The 14,850-nt window shown below is 46.4% G+C and overlaps 1 protein-coding gene and 2 long non-coding RNA genes across 11 annotated transcripts; 1 reads left to right on the top strand and 2 right to left on the bottom strand.

Moving 5' to 3' along the window:
• Nucleotides 1-3,573: 3,573 nt before the first annotated feature.
• LOC114857160 (uncharacterized) lies at nucleotides 3,574-8,936 on the top strand. 8 transcript variants are annotated; one of them, XR_008695020.1, is made up of 5 exons: nucleotides 3,574-3,713; nucleotides 5,897-6,072; nucleotides 6,409-6,493; nucleotides 7,645-8,406; nucleotides 8,547-8,936. It is a non-coding gene; the product is annotated as an uncharacterized LOC114857160 (long non-coding RNA). The 8 variants fall into 8 exon arrangements; XR_008695021.1 differs by having other exon boundaries at nucleotides 5,897-6,203; XR_008695017.1 differs by having other exon boundaries at nucleotides 6,409-8,406.
• LOC114857159 (hyaluronidase-5-like) lies at nucleotides 3,707-6,143 on the bottom strand. Its single transcript, XM_029153345.2, has 3 exons — nucleotides 5,238-6,143; nucleotides 4,942-5,031; nucleotides 3,707-4,383 (listed from the first exon to the last, which is right to left on the bottom strand). Exons 1-3 carry the CDS (start codon nucleotides 6,141-6,143, stop codon nucleotides 4,054-4,056), a joined length of 1,326 nt encoding a protein of 441 aa, XP_029009178.1. The 3' UTR covers nucleotides 3,707-4,053.
• Nucleotides 7,164-13,101, bottom strand: LOC114857161 (uncharacterized). Of its 2 annotated transcripts, none has more exons than XR_008695023.1 (2): nucleotides 12,827-13,101; nucleotides 7,164-7,749 (listed from the first exon to the last, which is right to left on the bottom strand). It is a non-coding gene; the product is annotated as an uncharacterized LOC114857161 (long non-coding RNA). The 2 variants fall into 2 exon arrangements; XR_008695024.1 differs by having other exon boundaries at nucleotides 12,938-13,101.
• Nucleotides 13,102-14,850: the final 1,749 nt, after the last annotated feature.

The raw sequence follows: 14,850 nt of genomic DNA, 5'->3' as shown, positions 1-14,850 counted from the left end.
CTTATTCTGGCGGAGCAGGATAAACATGAAGCCTAATAGGAGCAGGGAGTGGGACTTCCTGCTGTCCTGAGGACACAGTTCCTATTGTTTACGAGCCTCAGACTCAGCACAACGTGTCCAGACAACAAACAAACGGCGCTGCCTCAGCGGATCCGGATGGAAACCTGCTCCAAACGCAGGAACCTTCTGGCGCGGGTTTCAGCTCACAACCCAAACCAGCGCGGCTCCTGAAGCGACGTCTGCCGCGTCACGCTCGCCGCGCTCAGCTGTCGCGTCTCTCGCCATCGCTTCATCATCGGCGCCGCTGCCCAGCTGAGGCGCACACAGCGCGCCTTTGTGCTCGCCTCCCGTTGTCATGGCGACAGGAGGAGTCTGCCTCCGGGTGAACAGGGCTACAGTATCACTATGACTGGGTCGGGGAGGGTTCTGGTCTGAACCGGTGCGAGCGCTCGGTCCACAGCTGGTTGGTGGAGAATCCAACACCTGAACGAGTCCTGCTGCTCGTCGCTTTAGAAGCGAGCAAGTGAACACACGTTCCTGGCGGCGGCACATTCTCACTCCACGCGCTGAATGGTATGAAGAGCCAGTGTGGACTTGAATTAGCTGCTGTGAACTTACTGGAACAGTCGACTAAACTGCAGCTTGGAAGCGTTTTAGTACAAGGTCTTAAACCAGTTATGTCTAGTCTCAAACATGCTTATTTCAAATTGTTTGCATCTTTTTGCATTTCTGAGTTCTAGTATTATTTGTACTAATGTAGTTAGAGCTGGTGACAGTTTAGCAGGTTCACGATGTTCCAGGCTCAGATCCACAGACGGAGCCTCTCGCGTCTTTACTGGACTTTACTTGGCTGCTTCCCAGGCAGGTCCTCAGCTTTGGTGTCATCGAGCTGGACACATTTTTGGATGATCTTTTTGTGTGAACGATGAGAAAGTCTCATTATTCCACTATTTATTTGAACCACTTGTATCTCTTTGTTTGTAAACCGCATTCTTCTCTAATCACCCGTTTGGCACCAATTTGCCCTCTGGCACCGAACCTGCGTGTTCCAGCCTTTTGCAAATGAGGCTGGCAGCCCCAGTCGCGGCTCCAGTAATTAGACAGCCCCATTCATTCCAAAACAATGGGGCAGCGCGTACATTGAGGCTCGGCTGGTGAACAAGATGCTCACTGACCTTCTCCCAACTGCTCCCAGGACGGTTTCTGGAATCAGACGGACGTCCTGGGAGGCCTGGGATCGCAGCCCCTGATCGGTGGACAGGAGCCAGGTCTCCATGGCAACCGGAGCGCCCGTCCTGGATGGAGGAGGCTCATAACTTTATCCTGCTGAGATGTCCAAATGCCAAACAATCGTAAAACACTGTAAAGTAACATGTGACCATTTGGCTCTAAAACTAAGGCTGCAGTGGTTTAAATCTAAATATGAGAATATGAACTATGAGAGTTTGACTTCCCTCAAAGTCCCTCCCTCCATCCATCCTGTCTAAGATCTGGGTAAGTTGAGTGATTTCCTACTCATCACAGACCAACCCAGCTCAGACATGAGCCCAGACACACTCTGCCTCCACGGCCCTGAGTGACTCTGACTCGGAGCGGTTCTGACTCGGAGCGGTTCTGACTCGGAGTGGCTCTCGTGTCCTTGGGTGAATCACATCACCGCCCTCAGAGCTGCAGTGATGTGATTCTCCCTAAAGGTTCCCTCCACAAACTCCTCACATCCAATCAGCTTCTTTGCAAAGCAAAGTGAAACCGCGCAGACTGAAGCGTCGCCTCTTCTGAGCCCAACGCAAACGTCAGGCTGCCGCCGCCGTCCTGCTGAGTCCTCCGTCACTGTGCTGGATGTGAAGCGTGTTATGATGATATGAGAAATGATGCTAATGCGAATGGAAGCGGTTTCATGTTCCAGTGAGACATGAGATGAGACCCTGACCTGCTTCCTGTGGGTCACAGTGGTTTCACATGCTCAGAGCTTCTGAGAGACGTCGGGGTGAAGGGTTAAAGCTAGTGATGAGGGAAGCTGTGAATGGGCAGAAAGCATGTGGACGCCTGTCGGCCCAATTAAAACCATGAAAGAGCCTTTTGACGAGTCAGCGTCGATAGTGTTTCTGCCCAACGGAAACGCAGGCTGGGGCCGCTGGGCAGATCGAGGCCCAGATGCTTTGCTGGGAGGACACATTCCTACTTGTGTTCCTGGTGGCGCTGGATGGAATATGGGGGGGGGGGTGCCCTCAGTGAAGCTTTGGTTTGGGCAGCAGGGAGTTCACTCGCAGCCGGTGACCTAGAAATGCTGCTCCAATCCCAAACAAAGAAGAATCCGCACAATAAAGCTGTTCTTCCCCTCCCCTTCCATCTGACACAGGAGATTATACATGCAGGGGGGGCTGAGCCGAGCCATGCTGGGCCGGGCCGGGTCAGACCAGGATCCTACAGCGTAGAGGGCGGCGGCTCCACCAGGAAGCCGGGACCAATGAGCTGCAGGGGTGTGAGGCCTCTGGATCGGATTAAACGTAACCAGAACCAGACTCTGGGTCTGAGCATCTTAACAGATGCTCTTCTGAGGCCAAATGCGTGAGCGATGAGAGCATCACTGTAACTTCATCCACATGTGACAAACCCATGTGTCTCTACACGGACTGCTGTGAAGAACCTGCAGAACCCAGGAGAACATGAAATATTCATAGCGATCACAGCAGCTCAGCTGTAAAACCCAGCTGATGCTGATGATCCTGAATATGGATGAGGGCACGTGACATCAAATCTCATTCATGCTCCAACAATGAGTGTGTTTCACCACTGAGCTCTGCACATTCCAGACTCCACAGAACATGATGGACTGTTTTATCTGAATGAGCCTCCGCTGACGGCTGGAAGGCAGGAGGCTGGAGCTCCCACACAGAACCAGGGAGGCGCAGGAGGCGGTGGGATCAGCACAAGTCCACACCCACCAACAGCTCCTCAGAACTGCTGCTGAACCTCACCATGTTCAGGCCCGGTTCATCAAGACTTTAGTCAAAATGACGTGACTGCTCTCATAAATGAACTAGACTTTTCACATCTGATTTACAGATGTGTTTTTTAAATGAGTAAACATAAGAGAGTTCAGGTCTGTTGTCCTTCAGGGTAACGAAGGTCGAGGAGGTTCAACCGTAGAGAAAGAACCGATTCATTTTTCTTGCAGATCCTGATCTTTGTCACAAGCACCCTGCTGATTTTACATGATTTAAATAAAAGCACTTTACATTTTTATCCCAAAACAGAGTAAAGTCATTACTTCTGATTTACATCCTTTATTGTACCTTGAGTTTTGATGTTGATGATGTGAATTTTTCTCAGGTCAGTGAAGGACGAAGACACTTTGACTTAATGTTTTAAATCCACCAGCGCTGTGACCCAGAAGAACAGAGCTGCTGGTAAACATTTGCTGCTCAACATGAGGATGAGGCTCATTTTTCTCCCCCCAGACGTTTGGAGACACGCCTCTGAATGAAGCTTACTGACACATCTACTCTGCAGCTGTGCAGAAGACGCAGCTGCTGTTTGACTTCAACTTGTGTCCCGTACTTTCACTTGATGCTGTGGGATCGTGAAAACATACCTAGAATCATTTCAGTCATGCAGGACAAACAAGCTTTCTTTCTGGATGTGAATCAAGTTTCAGCTTGTCGACCTCTGAGGGAAACCACAGAACCCAAGAACCACGAAGGAGAGAACCGGTGAGTATGTGGAACGATCGGTTCTGTTGTGTGAAATGTCTGAGCAGCAAACCCATAATTAGAAAAGCATGTGGGCCAAAGTATACTGTATAGTGAGCTCTGTCTCCCCCTGCAGGACAACAACGGGTAGTGCAACTTGTAGTTTTTTTTATCTAATAATGCCTGTGGTCAGCGTTTTTATGAGCATATTTAATTTAAATCTTAGTAGTTATTCTTCTTTTTGTGCATATATTACATACATATTTGTTGAGCTACTTTCTTTGCATCAATTTCAGATGAATAACTCGTTAAATAAATATAAGTACTTTGTGGAAGGTTAAAGCTAATATTGTAAAATACATCAGACCCAGATGGCTTTGACTTTGGTCAGAGGCACCAGTTTGGCCTCACACGGAGACCCCGCGTAGCACTGGCAGGTGAACCTCTCCTCCCAGTCTCTGAGCTCGGCCTCAGAAGGAACCCCCACGGCCACGTACTTCCCTCCGGCCTGCAGCACCATGAAGCGCTGGGGGTCGAGGTGCAGGTAGTGGCTGGAGTCGTGCCTCTTCCTGACGCAGCGGCCCCTCCCCTGGCACAGGGCCTGGCTGCACAGCATGGCGGCCGCCGTCACGTTGGTGAGGTACGGGTTCAAGGAGGAGGTCAGGTGGTGGGACAGGGACTCACAGGCCTCCTGCAGAGGAGACGGGTGTGAGGAGTCATAGGGGGAGAGACTGAGCACAGCTTTCGCCTTCTGACGTCATCAGCAGCAGTATTTGACACCAGAAGCAGAAGCACGTTGACTAAATGAGGGCTAGAATGCAGCGGCAGAAGCTGCAGTAAACAATGAATGGAGGGAGGAGACCCAACCACTGTCAGTCAGTGTTACAGGTGAATGTGGACACTGATCATCCAGGTGCAGTAATGAGCTGGAGCCTGAACCACTGCTTTGAGCCAAACCACACATTCAGGCCTGATGTGAAGCTGCTGTCCACCATCGCCTTGACGACGGAACCAAAGCAGTTCATCCTAAAAGAGGAACCAAGCTCTGTTCAATTCGCTGACTAAAGCCTCGTCACACTGCTCCATTCACACTTGTTGCCGTTTTATCACATCAGGCACAGTCGAGCTTTTTCGTAAACAGGAAACAAAGTCATTTGCTAAAAAGCTTTGGATCTGTTTCTTACAGCGTTGTCACGTTACGAACATGTTGAGGACGAAGGGCTCCCAGCTCAGGTTCAGAGGCCGTTACCTTTGTGGTGAAGTCTTTGCTGGAGCCCCACATCACAACTCCTGCAGCTCCCAGAGCGGCGCTCTCTCCAACAGAACTCACCAGGTCCATCTGGAACACAGCAGCTCATAACGTACTGCGTAACAGGCTTTGTGTGTGTAATAAAACAATCCGGCCCATCAGAACCAGGATTAAATGGATTTGCCTTCTATCACTTTTCAGACAAAAGCAAAAAAAGCTCTGGAATGTTACTGTATCTCACAGATGAAGAGCTGGACAGCTTCTAATGCCGGTTCGAAGCCGCCGGACCCGCTCACCTCGCTGAGGAACCTGGTGTTCTGGTCCCTGTACAGCGGCCTGGAGTAGACGTAGACCGGGCTCGTGAACGGACGTCTGGGCAGCGCCGCCACCCTCACGGCCTCCTGGACGCGGTGCCGCACGTAGAGCGCGGCGTTGTGGGAGCTGTGGAGCGACTGGGGGAGGTAGATGGAGGGGAAGAGGGCGGTGCTGCGCTCCCACAGCCACAGCATCTGCTCGTTCTGCCTCTGGGTCTTATCGGAGCACCTCCCCGTGTACGCAGGCGTCTCCCAGCCGTAGTTGTAGCAGTCGGGGAACAGGTAGAAGCCCCAGCGGCGGCTGGGACGCTCTCGGACCCCGAGGCGGAGGGTCTCCTCCATCAAGGAGCGGGCCGCGCGCTCGAACTGATGCTTGGCGGCTTTAGAGGCGGCCTGGGAGGATGAATGCGGGGCCTGTTCTTCAGCATAAACGCGGGACAGACTCTGATACATTCGTTTTGAGCCCCAGTTCTGGTCCCACAGCGGACGCCACGACTCCCAGTCAATGACGGCCAGTCCAGGACTGGAATCCTTGGGGATATAACTGTTAATCTGCTTTTTCGCCTTGGCCAGATGCTCCGTCAGGTCGACTCTTTGGGGGACGGCTCCGTGGTGGCTCACGTTGTTCCTGTCGATTCTAGGGTAATTTCCCAGGCGCTCCTCGTAGAAGAGGGAGAGGTACTGACCGGGCACGGCGGCGGGCGTCGTCACCTCCTGGAAGGCCCCAGTGTCCAGCACCAGGTCCAGCCTTCGGCACTGGTCCACAGGAGCGTTCCATATGGCCACGAAGGGGTGGTCTGGGATCAGCGGGGGGGCGGTAGGAGGCAAAGTGTGAATGATACTAATAGACATGACGATTGTGAGCCAAAACAGGAAGAACAGGGCCATGATGGCGGCACCGGACGATAGAGGTCTGTGTGAGAAGATGTCGAAGGAGCATTTGAACGTGTGGGTCGTAATGCAAATCCGTTTGTTTTAACACACCAGGCTAAATTTAACCAGTTGATCAAGTACAGCATAGTTGAAATCGTGCTTTCTGTCAGTTTCTTATACAAATTATGTTGAATCATTCTACTATTGCACCAGTATAAACTAAAAGCTACAGTTTGTTATCTAGTATTTACATCTGTCTGCTTCTCCTCCTCCTTTCTAGCCTCATTAGATGTTATTTGTGGTACCAGCGTATCAGTTCCTACCTGGAGCCTCCAGTCACCAGCCGAGTCCTTCAGCTTCTAAAGGTCTCAGCCTCTATTTATGCTGTTTCACATGTGGGAGGAAACGGCTGCAGTATCTGATCAGTGAGCTGACTTCTGGCCCGGTCCTGTTTAGTCACTGATGGTGGAGCGCGTCCTCTAGTGCGCACTTACATACAGTAGCTTTAGACTGAATGGTCATTGATGATGTTCACATTTAGAAAAACATCAATTCATCTGCGAGAGAAATCTTCATAGAAAGAAACAGAAATCACAGGTAAAAACAAAAGTAACCTGTGTCTGACTTGACTCAAAATGAATGAAGCACATTGACTGTATGTTGTTGATAGTTTATGTTGGGTGGCTCTTACTTGACCGTGTGTATTATTGTCCAGTAAATATACATGACGTGGCCCTGCAATAGACGGGTGACCTGTTCAGGACCTGCTTCTCACCCTCACAAAGCTGGAATGAGCTCCAGCCCCGAACGGGAAAAGCGGTAGAAAAAGGATGGATGAATGTACATAGTGTTTCATGCTCATTGGCTTCCAGAGGTATTGTGTGTGTGTGGGGGGGGTGCAGTGTTCTATTATCATCGTTGTTTCTGATGAGACTTTGTTGAGAAAGATGATTTACTTCTCTTTTCCAGGTCACTCGTGATATCGATCAGTTATGAAACCACGTGTTTGAGAGCTTGGTCAAAAACTACTCAGACTCCGCTTCACTTAGTCTTTATTGGCAGTGCACTTACGTCCAGCTGACATTTTCAACATGTTGTATAGTTAATGTTTCGTTTTTAGCTTGTAGTTTTATTAGAACAAGTAAAACACAGTAACTTAACTTTGCAGTGATGACGGCTGCAAATGTCATCGTGACACTGTGTGTGGCATATGACGAACAAAGAATTATTATGATAATTCAGGTTAAACCAAGGTCAGCCCTTTTATTGTGAAAGACCAGGAAATGCAACCTGCAGATGTTCCATGTCATTTGTGACGGTCCTCAGTTCAGAGACAAATGACCACGTTGAATGTTGTTCTTCCAAAGTTTGCCAGATCCACGCAGGTCGAACACAGGCCTTTATGAGCAGGTTGCATTTGTGCCCTGTTTATGTGTATGTGACTGCATGAACCTGAGTAAAAGAACATGTTCCATCCTCATCAGCTGACTGATCGTGGTCTTCTCCTTGATTACAGGCTGACAGACACCTACCCTGGATGAGGTCAGGTTCAGGTCCCCCCAGATGACGAACCCTGCAGCTCCCAGAGCAGCGCTCTCCCGATGGTGTGGATCAAATCCTTCTGCAGGAAACACGTCGCATCAGAAGGTTTGTTACAGTCACACGTTAAAAACACTGACACAGTATTTCTTTATCTTTAAAACGGCATGGCAAGTGTTTTCCTGAATCTCCACTAGGGGGCAGCAGCGGTTCAACTCTGAAAATGACCGTGATTAACATCAATGAGACCAAACAAGTTTTGTGAATGGAGCGGATTTCATTTTGTATCAAGTTTAGTTGTATGTACTTCATTATTTGAAGCCTCTCTCTCTACTATACACCCAACCTCCCCACAGACAAAGGCACACACGCACTGACCCTGTGGGCCAGGTAAAAAGCTTATGTCATAAAAAAACACAGTCTAAGTAATTTCCGCACTGTGGAACTATTGAAGGTTTTTTTTATCTTAAAGTAGCAACGACTGATTTAACCATCACCAAACCGTGGGTGTTTCCACGTGGTCCTTTGTCTGTGTGGCCCAGGGAGCTGGTGACCTGTTCAGGGTGTAACCTGCTTTCCGGCCTCGGCCTGCAGTTTTCGGGTCCAGCACCAGCGCTACCCCGCACGGGATTCAGCGGTAGAAGATGGATGGATGATTTGACCGAGCAAACGCGAACAGCGGCTCATCGATGGGATGGACCGGCTTCTGTGATGAGATTTCTACCAGTTTGTAGGAAAGGTATAAAATTTGGTGTATTTCATACTGAAGGATTCTAAGAAGACTTAAATCAGACAAATACCTGGTTTAATGCATAAGTGTGTTGAAAAGTAACAACTGTCCAACTATACAATCGACCACGGCATCGTTTTTTTTTTCAGGACAATAACGGAAAGGAAGCAAGAGCGTGTGTCTGCGAGGGCGGAGGAGGAAGGAATCAGCTGGTTGCGCACACGGGCTGAAAGACTTCATAGAGAAGCGAACCCAGCACTTAGCGTTGCTGTGAGTCTGTGCCTGCAGTAAAACCTCACGGCTCCTATGTGCAACCCTCTCATAAACGCTGTTCTTATGGACGTTCACATAAAATCTGAGAGGATTTTATTGAATATAAATAAATACATTGTATTACTTTTTTTCTATGGCGCGTCAGAACGTCAGGACTCAGCAGATCAACAAGGCATTAGTGCAGCAGCTTGTTTGTTTTTTCATATGCTTATTATGCACATTAAATGTTAACGGTTTTTACTGAATAAAAACGAAAGTAACTCCTCCTTATCTGCAGCATAAACCACTTTGACCACGTGTAAGGTGTGTGTGAGACCAGTTACACCAGTAAGCTATAGCCAATGTCCTTTAAACGGAAGCTCCAACATTTTACCGTAATGACAGTGGAACTCGCTCCGCACCGTAAACACAGCGTCTGATGTTGGTTCACAGTCGCTAAAAGCTCAGTATTGGCCAACGCATTAAAAACAAGGTGATACCGCGGGGAAAATGTGCTACGACTATAACTGGGTCACTTATAATTAAAAATACAACCTAACCAGTCGCAAGCTTTCAAAACGAACAGTTTTGCTATGTTTAGGAGGAAGATGAATGATACACTCCCACTTGGCACAGTGCATCTAGATCACTTAGATCTTCTAGTCAGCGTCTTCTACATGTGCCATGGTCCAAATGTAAACGATGGGGGATCGCTGTTTCTCTGTTCTAACTCCGAAACTATGGAACAGCGTGCATCTGGATATGAGAGCAGCACCCAACAATCTGAACCCACTGCTAAAAACCCACTACGACTTGACAAACGGGTTCAGTGCATGCGCTTGTGTCTGTGGGGAGAGAAGAGAGAGGGACTTCAAATATTTGTACAAGTACGTAGAGACAAGACACCAAGTCTACAGTTTGTGCATTATAAATAACCCCCAACTTCACACATCCGGTCTGAATACGATACCGTGGAAGTCCTGACTGCTTAGACTGAGACCTCCTCTTCCAATGTTCTTGTTTGTGGAAGCAGTGTATGAGCCGTCTGGCCTTTTTAGCTGTCTGGCTCACCGGTGATTTGTCATAAGCAGCTGCCTCCTCCGCCTCTCGCTGGGAGCTTGGCTTCATTTACAGCCGAGCCACAAATTTTTCCCTCTGACAAATTCGAAAAATTGCAACGATACTTTTAAACAACCGGCAATTTTTTTTTCCACAGTGCGTCTACTGGTGAGCAGGGTGAATTAATTAGGAAGCAGAAAGTGGCCTTTTCTGCCCACGTTGTTTGTTTTAGCAGGCTGGTATGCAGAGAACTGCCAGCACCTTTGAATAAGTCACCAAAGCTCTCCCCAGCTCTGCTAGGGAGAGCAGGGCTCCTCTTGAACCTCTGAGTCCAGGGTGAGTCGATGGCTGTCCACATCACATCTGCTTTTAAAGCATCAAGAGGGCAAAAAGTGGCAACAAAGTAATACAAACATAAAACCCTCAGAACATGTTCCCACATCTGTTCATGAACGGTCGGGTGAACTAACTACAAAGAAACTTAAACAATCACTGCAACACAAACATTAATTACCACTACACATATCACACTTTGATTAGAATACTAAAACCACTAAAATAATTATATGAAGCCGCAATAAACATTTACTAAATATTAATCTACGCGCTGCGTCGATGCTCCCACAAACAGCTAAAGTTCAGGATCAGACAGAAGACTCTGCTCCGTCCATCAACACAACCAACGCACATCTACAACTCACAACCACACAGATTTATATACGACGATCAATATATATATATAAATAATTATGCAAGAATTCAAGTAGATTACAATTAATTCGTTTATATTTTCGAACAGCTCAGTCTGGCGCTTTTCAAATGGGATTTATCTTGCTCCAGCAGCTTTCTCACATACATCGTGTCGAAAACTACACCTAAGCTGATCCGTCCCAGGCTAATGTCATTTCCCCACGCACCAAACATCAACACGCAGCGTGACAGACACAAATATAATATATAATATACACAGCGAACGCACAGGTCCACTGTTGCGAGATCTCCCAGTGCTCTTTTACCTCGACATTGAACAAATGCGTTTAAACAATGTTAATGATTAATATTTAATATTTAGGATTTCCGTCAAGTACTTGGGCCGAAATACAGTGGCAGAGCCAATGCAATCAGTTATCCACACTTATACAAACTTATTAACTACAAGAATAGTGTAACCTGGAGAGAAAATTGTCCTCAGTTAACTCGCTGTGCACAGAAGTGAGAAGTAAGTAAAATTACAATAAACTTTATTCAATATTATTTTTTAAAAAGTGGCATTCAAAACCGCAAAGAAAAAGCCCAACTACCCAAACAAAACCCAAAACAAACACAAACAAAGCAGCGGTGGCGTCTGAAAGGAATCAAAATGAAATAGTTAAATTACGGAGCCACGTGTCATAATAACGCTGCCAATTACAAAATTAGCGCTCTGTCCGCTCTGCTCCGCTGCCTCTGCCGACGCCCGCTCCTGACCTCGCCTGCTCCACTCGCTTCGGATGTTATCAGCCATAACGAATGGGCTGATCAGAACTTATCAGCGCATTCGAATGGGCCAGTAGGTGCCTGCTCTGCCTCCTCGCGAACAGCTAACAGCTAGCTAAGTTGCTACGTTAAGCAGCTTTAGAGGTTATTGTGGTTAGGGTTAGGGCTGGATAACGGGTGGGGGGTTCAGGTTACAGTTAGCTAACACAACACCGCTAGCTACTTGCTAAGTTATGCTTGCTAATAAATCAAAATCCAAAACTTCGATCCTCCCGTCTGAACAACAACCGCTCAACAGCGCCTCTACTGACTCTGCTGGTTAAATCATCCGAGCCGTGATCAACCTTACGGATCAATGACGACGACCAACCGCACCTATTCACCGCTGCCAGCAGGTAGATGGGCACCTACCGGCCCATACGTATGGGCTGATAACCACTGATAATGACCATTGAATGGTGTGATAACGTCAGAAGCCGCTACCTGCTCGAACATGCTGTAAATCTATCCCGTCTCCCTCCCACTAGTCTTTGGGTGGCGTGACGTTAACCGAACCTGGGGGCACCTATTTACCAGCAGCTACCGTAAGCACCTGTCACTCAGCCGCTTCCGCCTAAACGTCCAACCGGAACCAGAACGCCAGAGAGAGAGACCCTCGCATCGAATCCCCCTTATTTATTTATGCAAACCTATGCGTACCGTTTTTAGAAACCATTAGGCTATACAAACTTTACTGACAAAGACAACCAAACATGCAATTTATTAATAAGACCTGACTCTCTCTATCATGCCTTCAACCACCACAGAAGCTCGAGGTTTCCCCTGCACAACGATCTCCATCAAAAAATTAGACCTAAATTAGAACCAATATTTTTAGAACGCAATGCTTCTTTTATGTGATCTTCTCTATGACTGGGGTCAGTGGCAAATGTTGATGAGATTGTTAAATAAAAAATTGAAACATTGGTTCTAATTTCTAATTTCAGAGCGAAGTCTTCTGTCGGATTCCAAACATTAGCTGTGTGTGTGTGTGTGTGTGTGTGTGTGTGTGTGTGTGTGTGTGTGTGTGTGTGTGTGTGTGTTCTCGTTCTGAGTTCCGTAGTTCGGATGCATAATTGAACATAATGTATAAAAAAGCATGACAGTGGTGAAGGTGCATGTTCATATGATTGACTCAACAAATATGGACACACCGGTACTAAAAATTAGGGGCAAAATAATGTCATTTAAAAACAGATACATATGTGGGATGGAAACCCAGAACTTTGTACAAACTATTTAAAAATATCTTCATCTCAACCAGCTGCAGGACCAAAACTGCATCTTAAGCAGTACTAATATTACCAAGTTGTATCACCCTAACAATATCAGGCTTTGGGGATGAACATAAACGTCACGATCCGGTTCTAGTTCTGCTTTTATTTTGTAAGGACTTTGTTTGTCAGCCATGTCATGTTTTGGTTCCAGTTTTCATTTCCTGTTTTATTTTGGTAGCACTCCCGGTTTCTGTTTCTATTCTAGCTTTACTTCCCTTTCACGTCTTGTCACAGCTGTTCCCTGCTTCACCCGGTCATTATCCACACCTGCACCTCATTAGCAATCAGATCGCCGTGTATTTAAGCTTCACCTCTCACCCCAGTACCTCGCCAGATTGTCGAGTTCTTGTACCGCATTCCACCGTTCTTATCGAGTGTCCCGTTTGCTGATTGCGCCTGTCTTTGACCCCCGATTCATGCCTGAACCTCGTCTGTACCTTCGCTGTGGATATTGTGGTAACTCTCTCCCGTTGCTCCAGCCGAAGTAGACATCCCTGACACATATATTAGCCTCTAGCCAATAAGACACATGGACACATACTCTTGTCTCAGTTTTGCATCGCTCCACTCGCTTCGCTTCTCACTGGCGAGAGGTCAAGGAGGGGCGTGTCCCTTTATTCAACATGCAGAACAGTCAGTGACGTGTGTACAGAGATCGTCTATAGTGACAGTCATCGCACTCTAACATGTACCGAACTCCTGCATGTTTCCTGGACCTGATCCTGCCTGCCTCTGCCTTTGTGCTGAGTTTTTGTGTGTATGACCTGGACCGCCTGACTACGATTGGAGTAATAAACGCTATTTGTTAAACGATCATCAAGCTCTCGAGTGCGCTGTGCATTTGGGTCCTCAGCCGTGTGTTCCTGACAATAAACATACATGTATTTAATGTGTTTTATTATGTGACAGGTAGAAGACAAAGCTTTCACCCAAAGGGCTTTTGAGAGAGGACATTGACATTGTTCTTGAAGGCCAGACAGTATTACAATTTTTTGGGGCATTTGAACATTGTGTTTCAGGTTTTAATGTTAAATGCAAATTGTTTGTTACAATCTTGCTCCTATTGTACCGAAAAAATCTGTTGGATATTTTTTGTACTTTATTTTTATTTTTTTTATGTTAAACAGTATGTTAAACTTTTTGCAGTGCACCGAAAAAAGGTTCTGTTGGATTTATATGAAAAAATGGACATCGGTTGGACGTATTAAAGTTAATGACACTCTTATGTTAGACGTACTGTATTTTTATATGTTAAACATATATGACTTATTTATGTAAATGTGAGGCATTTAGTTTATTTTAGGTATGTTATAAAATCTTATGTTAAACCTTCATAATTTTCTCATTAATTTTATTTGCTAAATATACATAATTTCATTATATAAAATTACGTTTTTTCATTTATATGAAATAGAAATCTATATAAAGTTTAAAAATAGTGTCTTTATCTAATACGTTAAAATACACCTGATTAAGCAGAAACGGTGCTGCAGATATTTTCTGCACCATAAACACCCAGAAATTGTCCTTACTCTTAGCTGATTGGCTTATCGTCTCCGCCAATCACATCAGCAGCGCCGCTCATTGGCTCGTGTTCATTAACGCATAATCGCAATAAAAAAACGAAAATAAGCAAAAATGATTTCACAATCAAACCCAGCTAAAGGAAAACTCCTAAGCAGCTTCATCGGCCTGTGTGGGAGCTGGACGCTGCGTTTTAGTGACGGCTTCAACCTGTAGCTGGAAATAATTTACTTCTTTTTTTTCTACGTGTTATGGTGTGAACTGATTTTTATATTGGTCCCCTGATCTATTAATAGGCAGGCTTTTAGCATATTTTATTTTACTTACATGCATTGCAGTCGTTCTGAGACCTGTTTCAGGAAGGAAATTTTGTTAACCCCGAAATGAGGAGGAGGAGTTACTATGGCAACTTACTCTGTGAACCTAACCTGGTCGGGAGCAGGTTTTATTCGGGAAACCCAGAACCCTTTTTAAAGTGAACAGTGTTTAAATAGGCCGACCTCGTTTAATCTTTCAGTACATTCATAGATTTCACCTGTTTCATTCGCACAGAGACCAAAATCAGTTGAAGAGGCTTTATTCATTCACAGGGCATTGAATTTACGCCGCGAGAGGATTTTGACGCCACAAGTTAATTTTCTGTCATATCGCCGTGCATATTTATTTTAATCTTATCCACCCATTCATCAGACACATCGTTCGCCGTGGTCGTGCTCTCACATCCGAGCAGATTCTTTGTGTTGCGTTACGATTTTTTTGCAAACGGCAGTTTTCTTTATAACGTTGGAGATGCTGAGCACATTAGTGAAGCCACTGTATGTAGAAT

Source organism: Betta splendens, chromosome 6 (genome assembly GCF_900634795.4).
Source record: "Betta splendens chromosome 6, fBetSpl5.4, whole genome shotgun sequence".
NCBI classification, from domain to species: Eukaryota; Metazoa; Chordata; class Actinopteri; order Anabantiformes; family Osphronemidae; genus Betta; species Betta splendens.
This window is presented reverse-complemented; position numbering and strand designations above follow the sequence as displayed.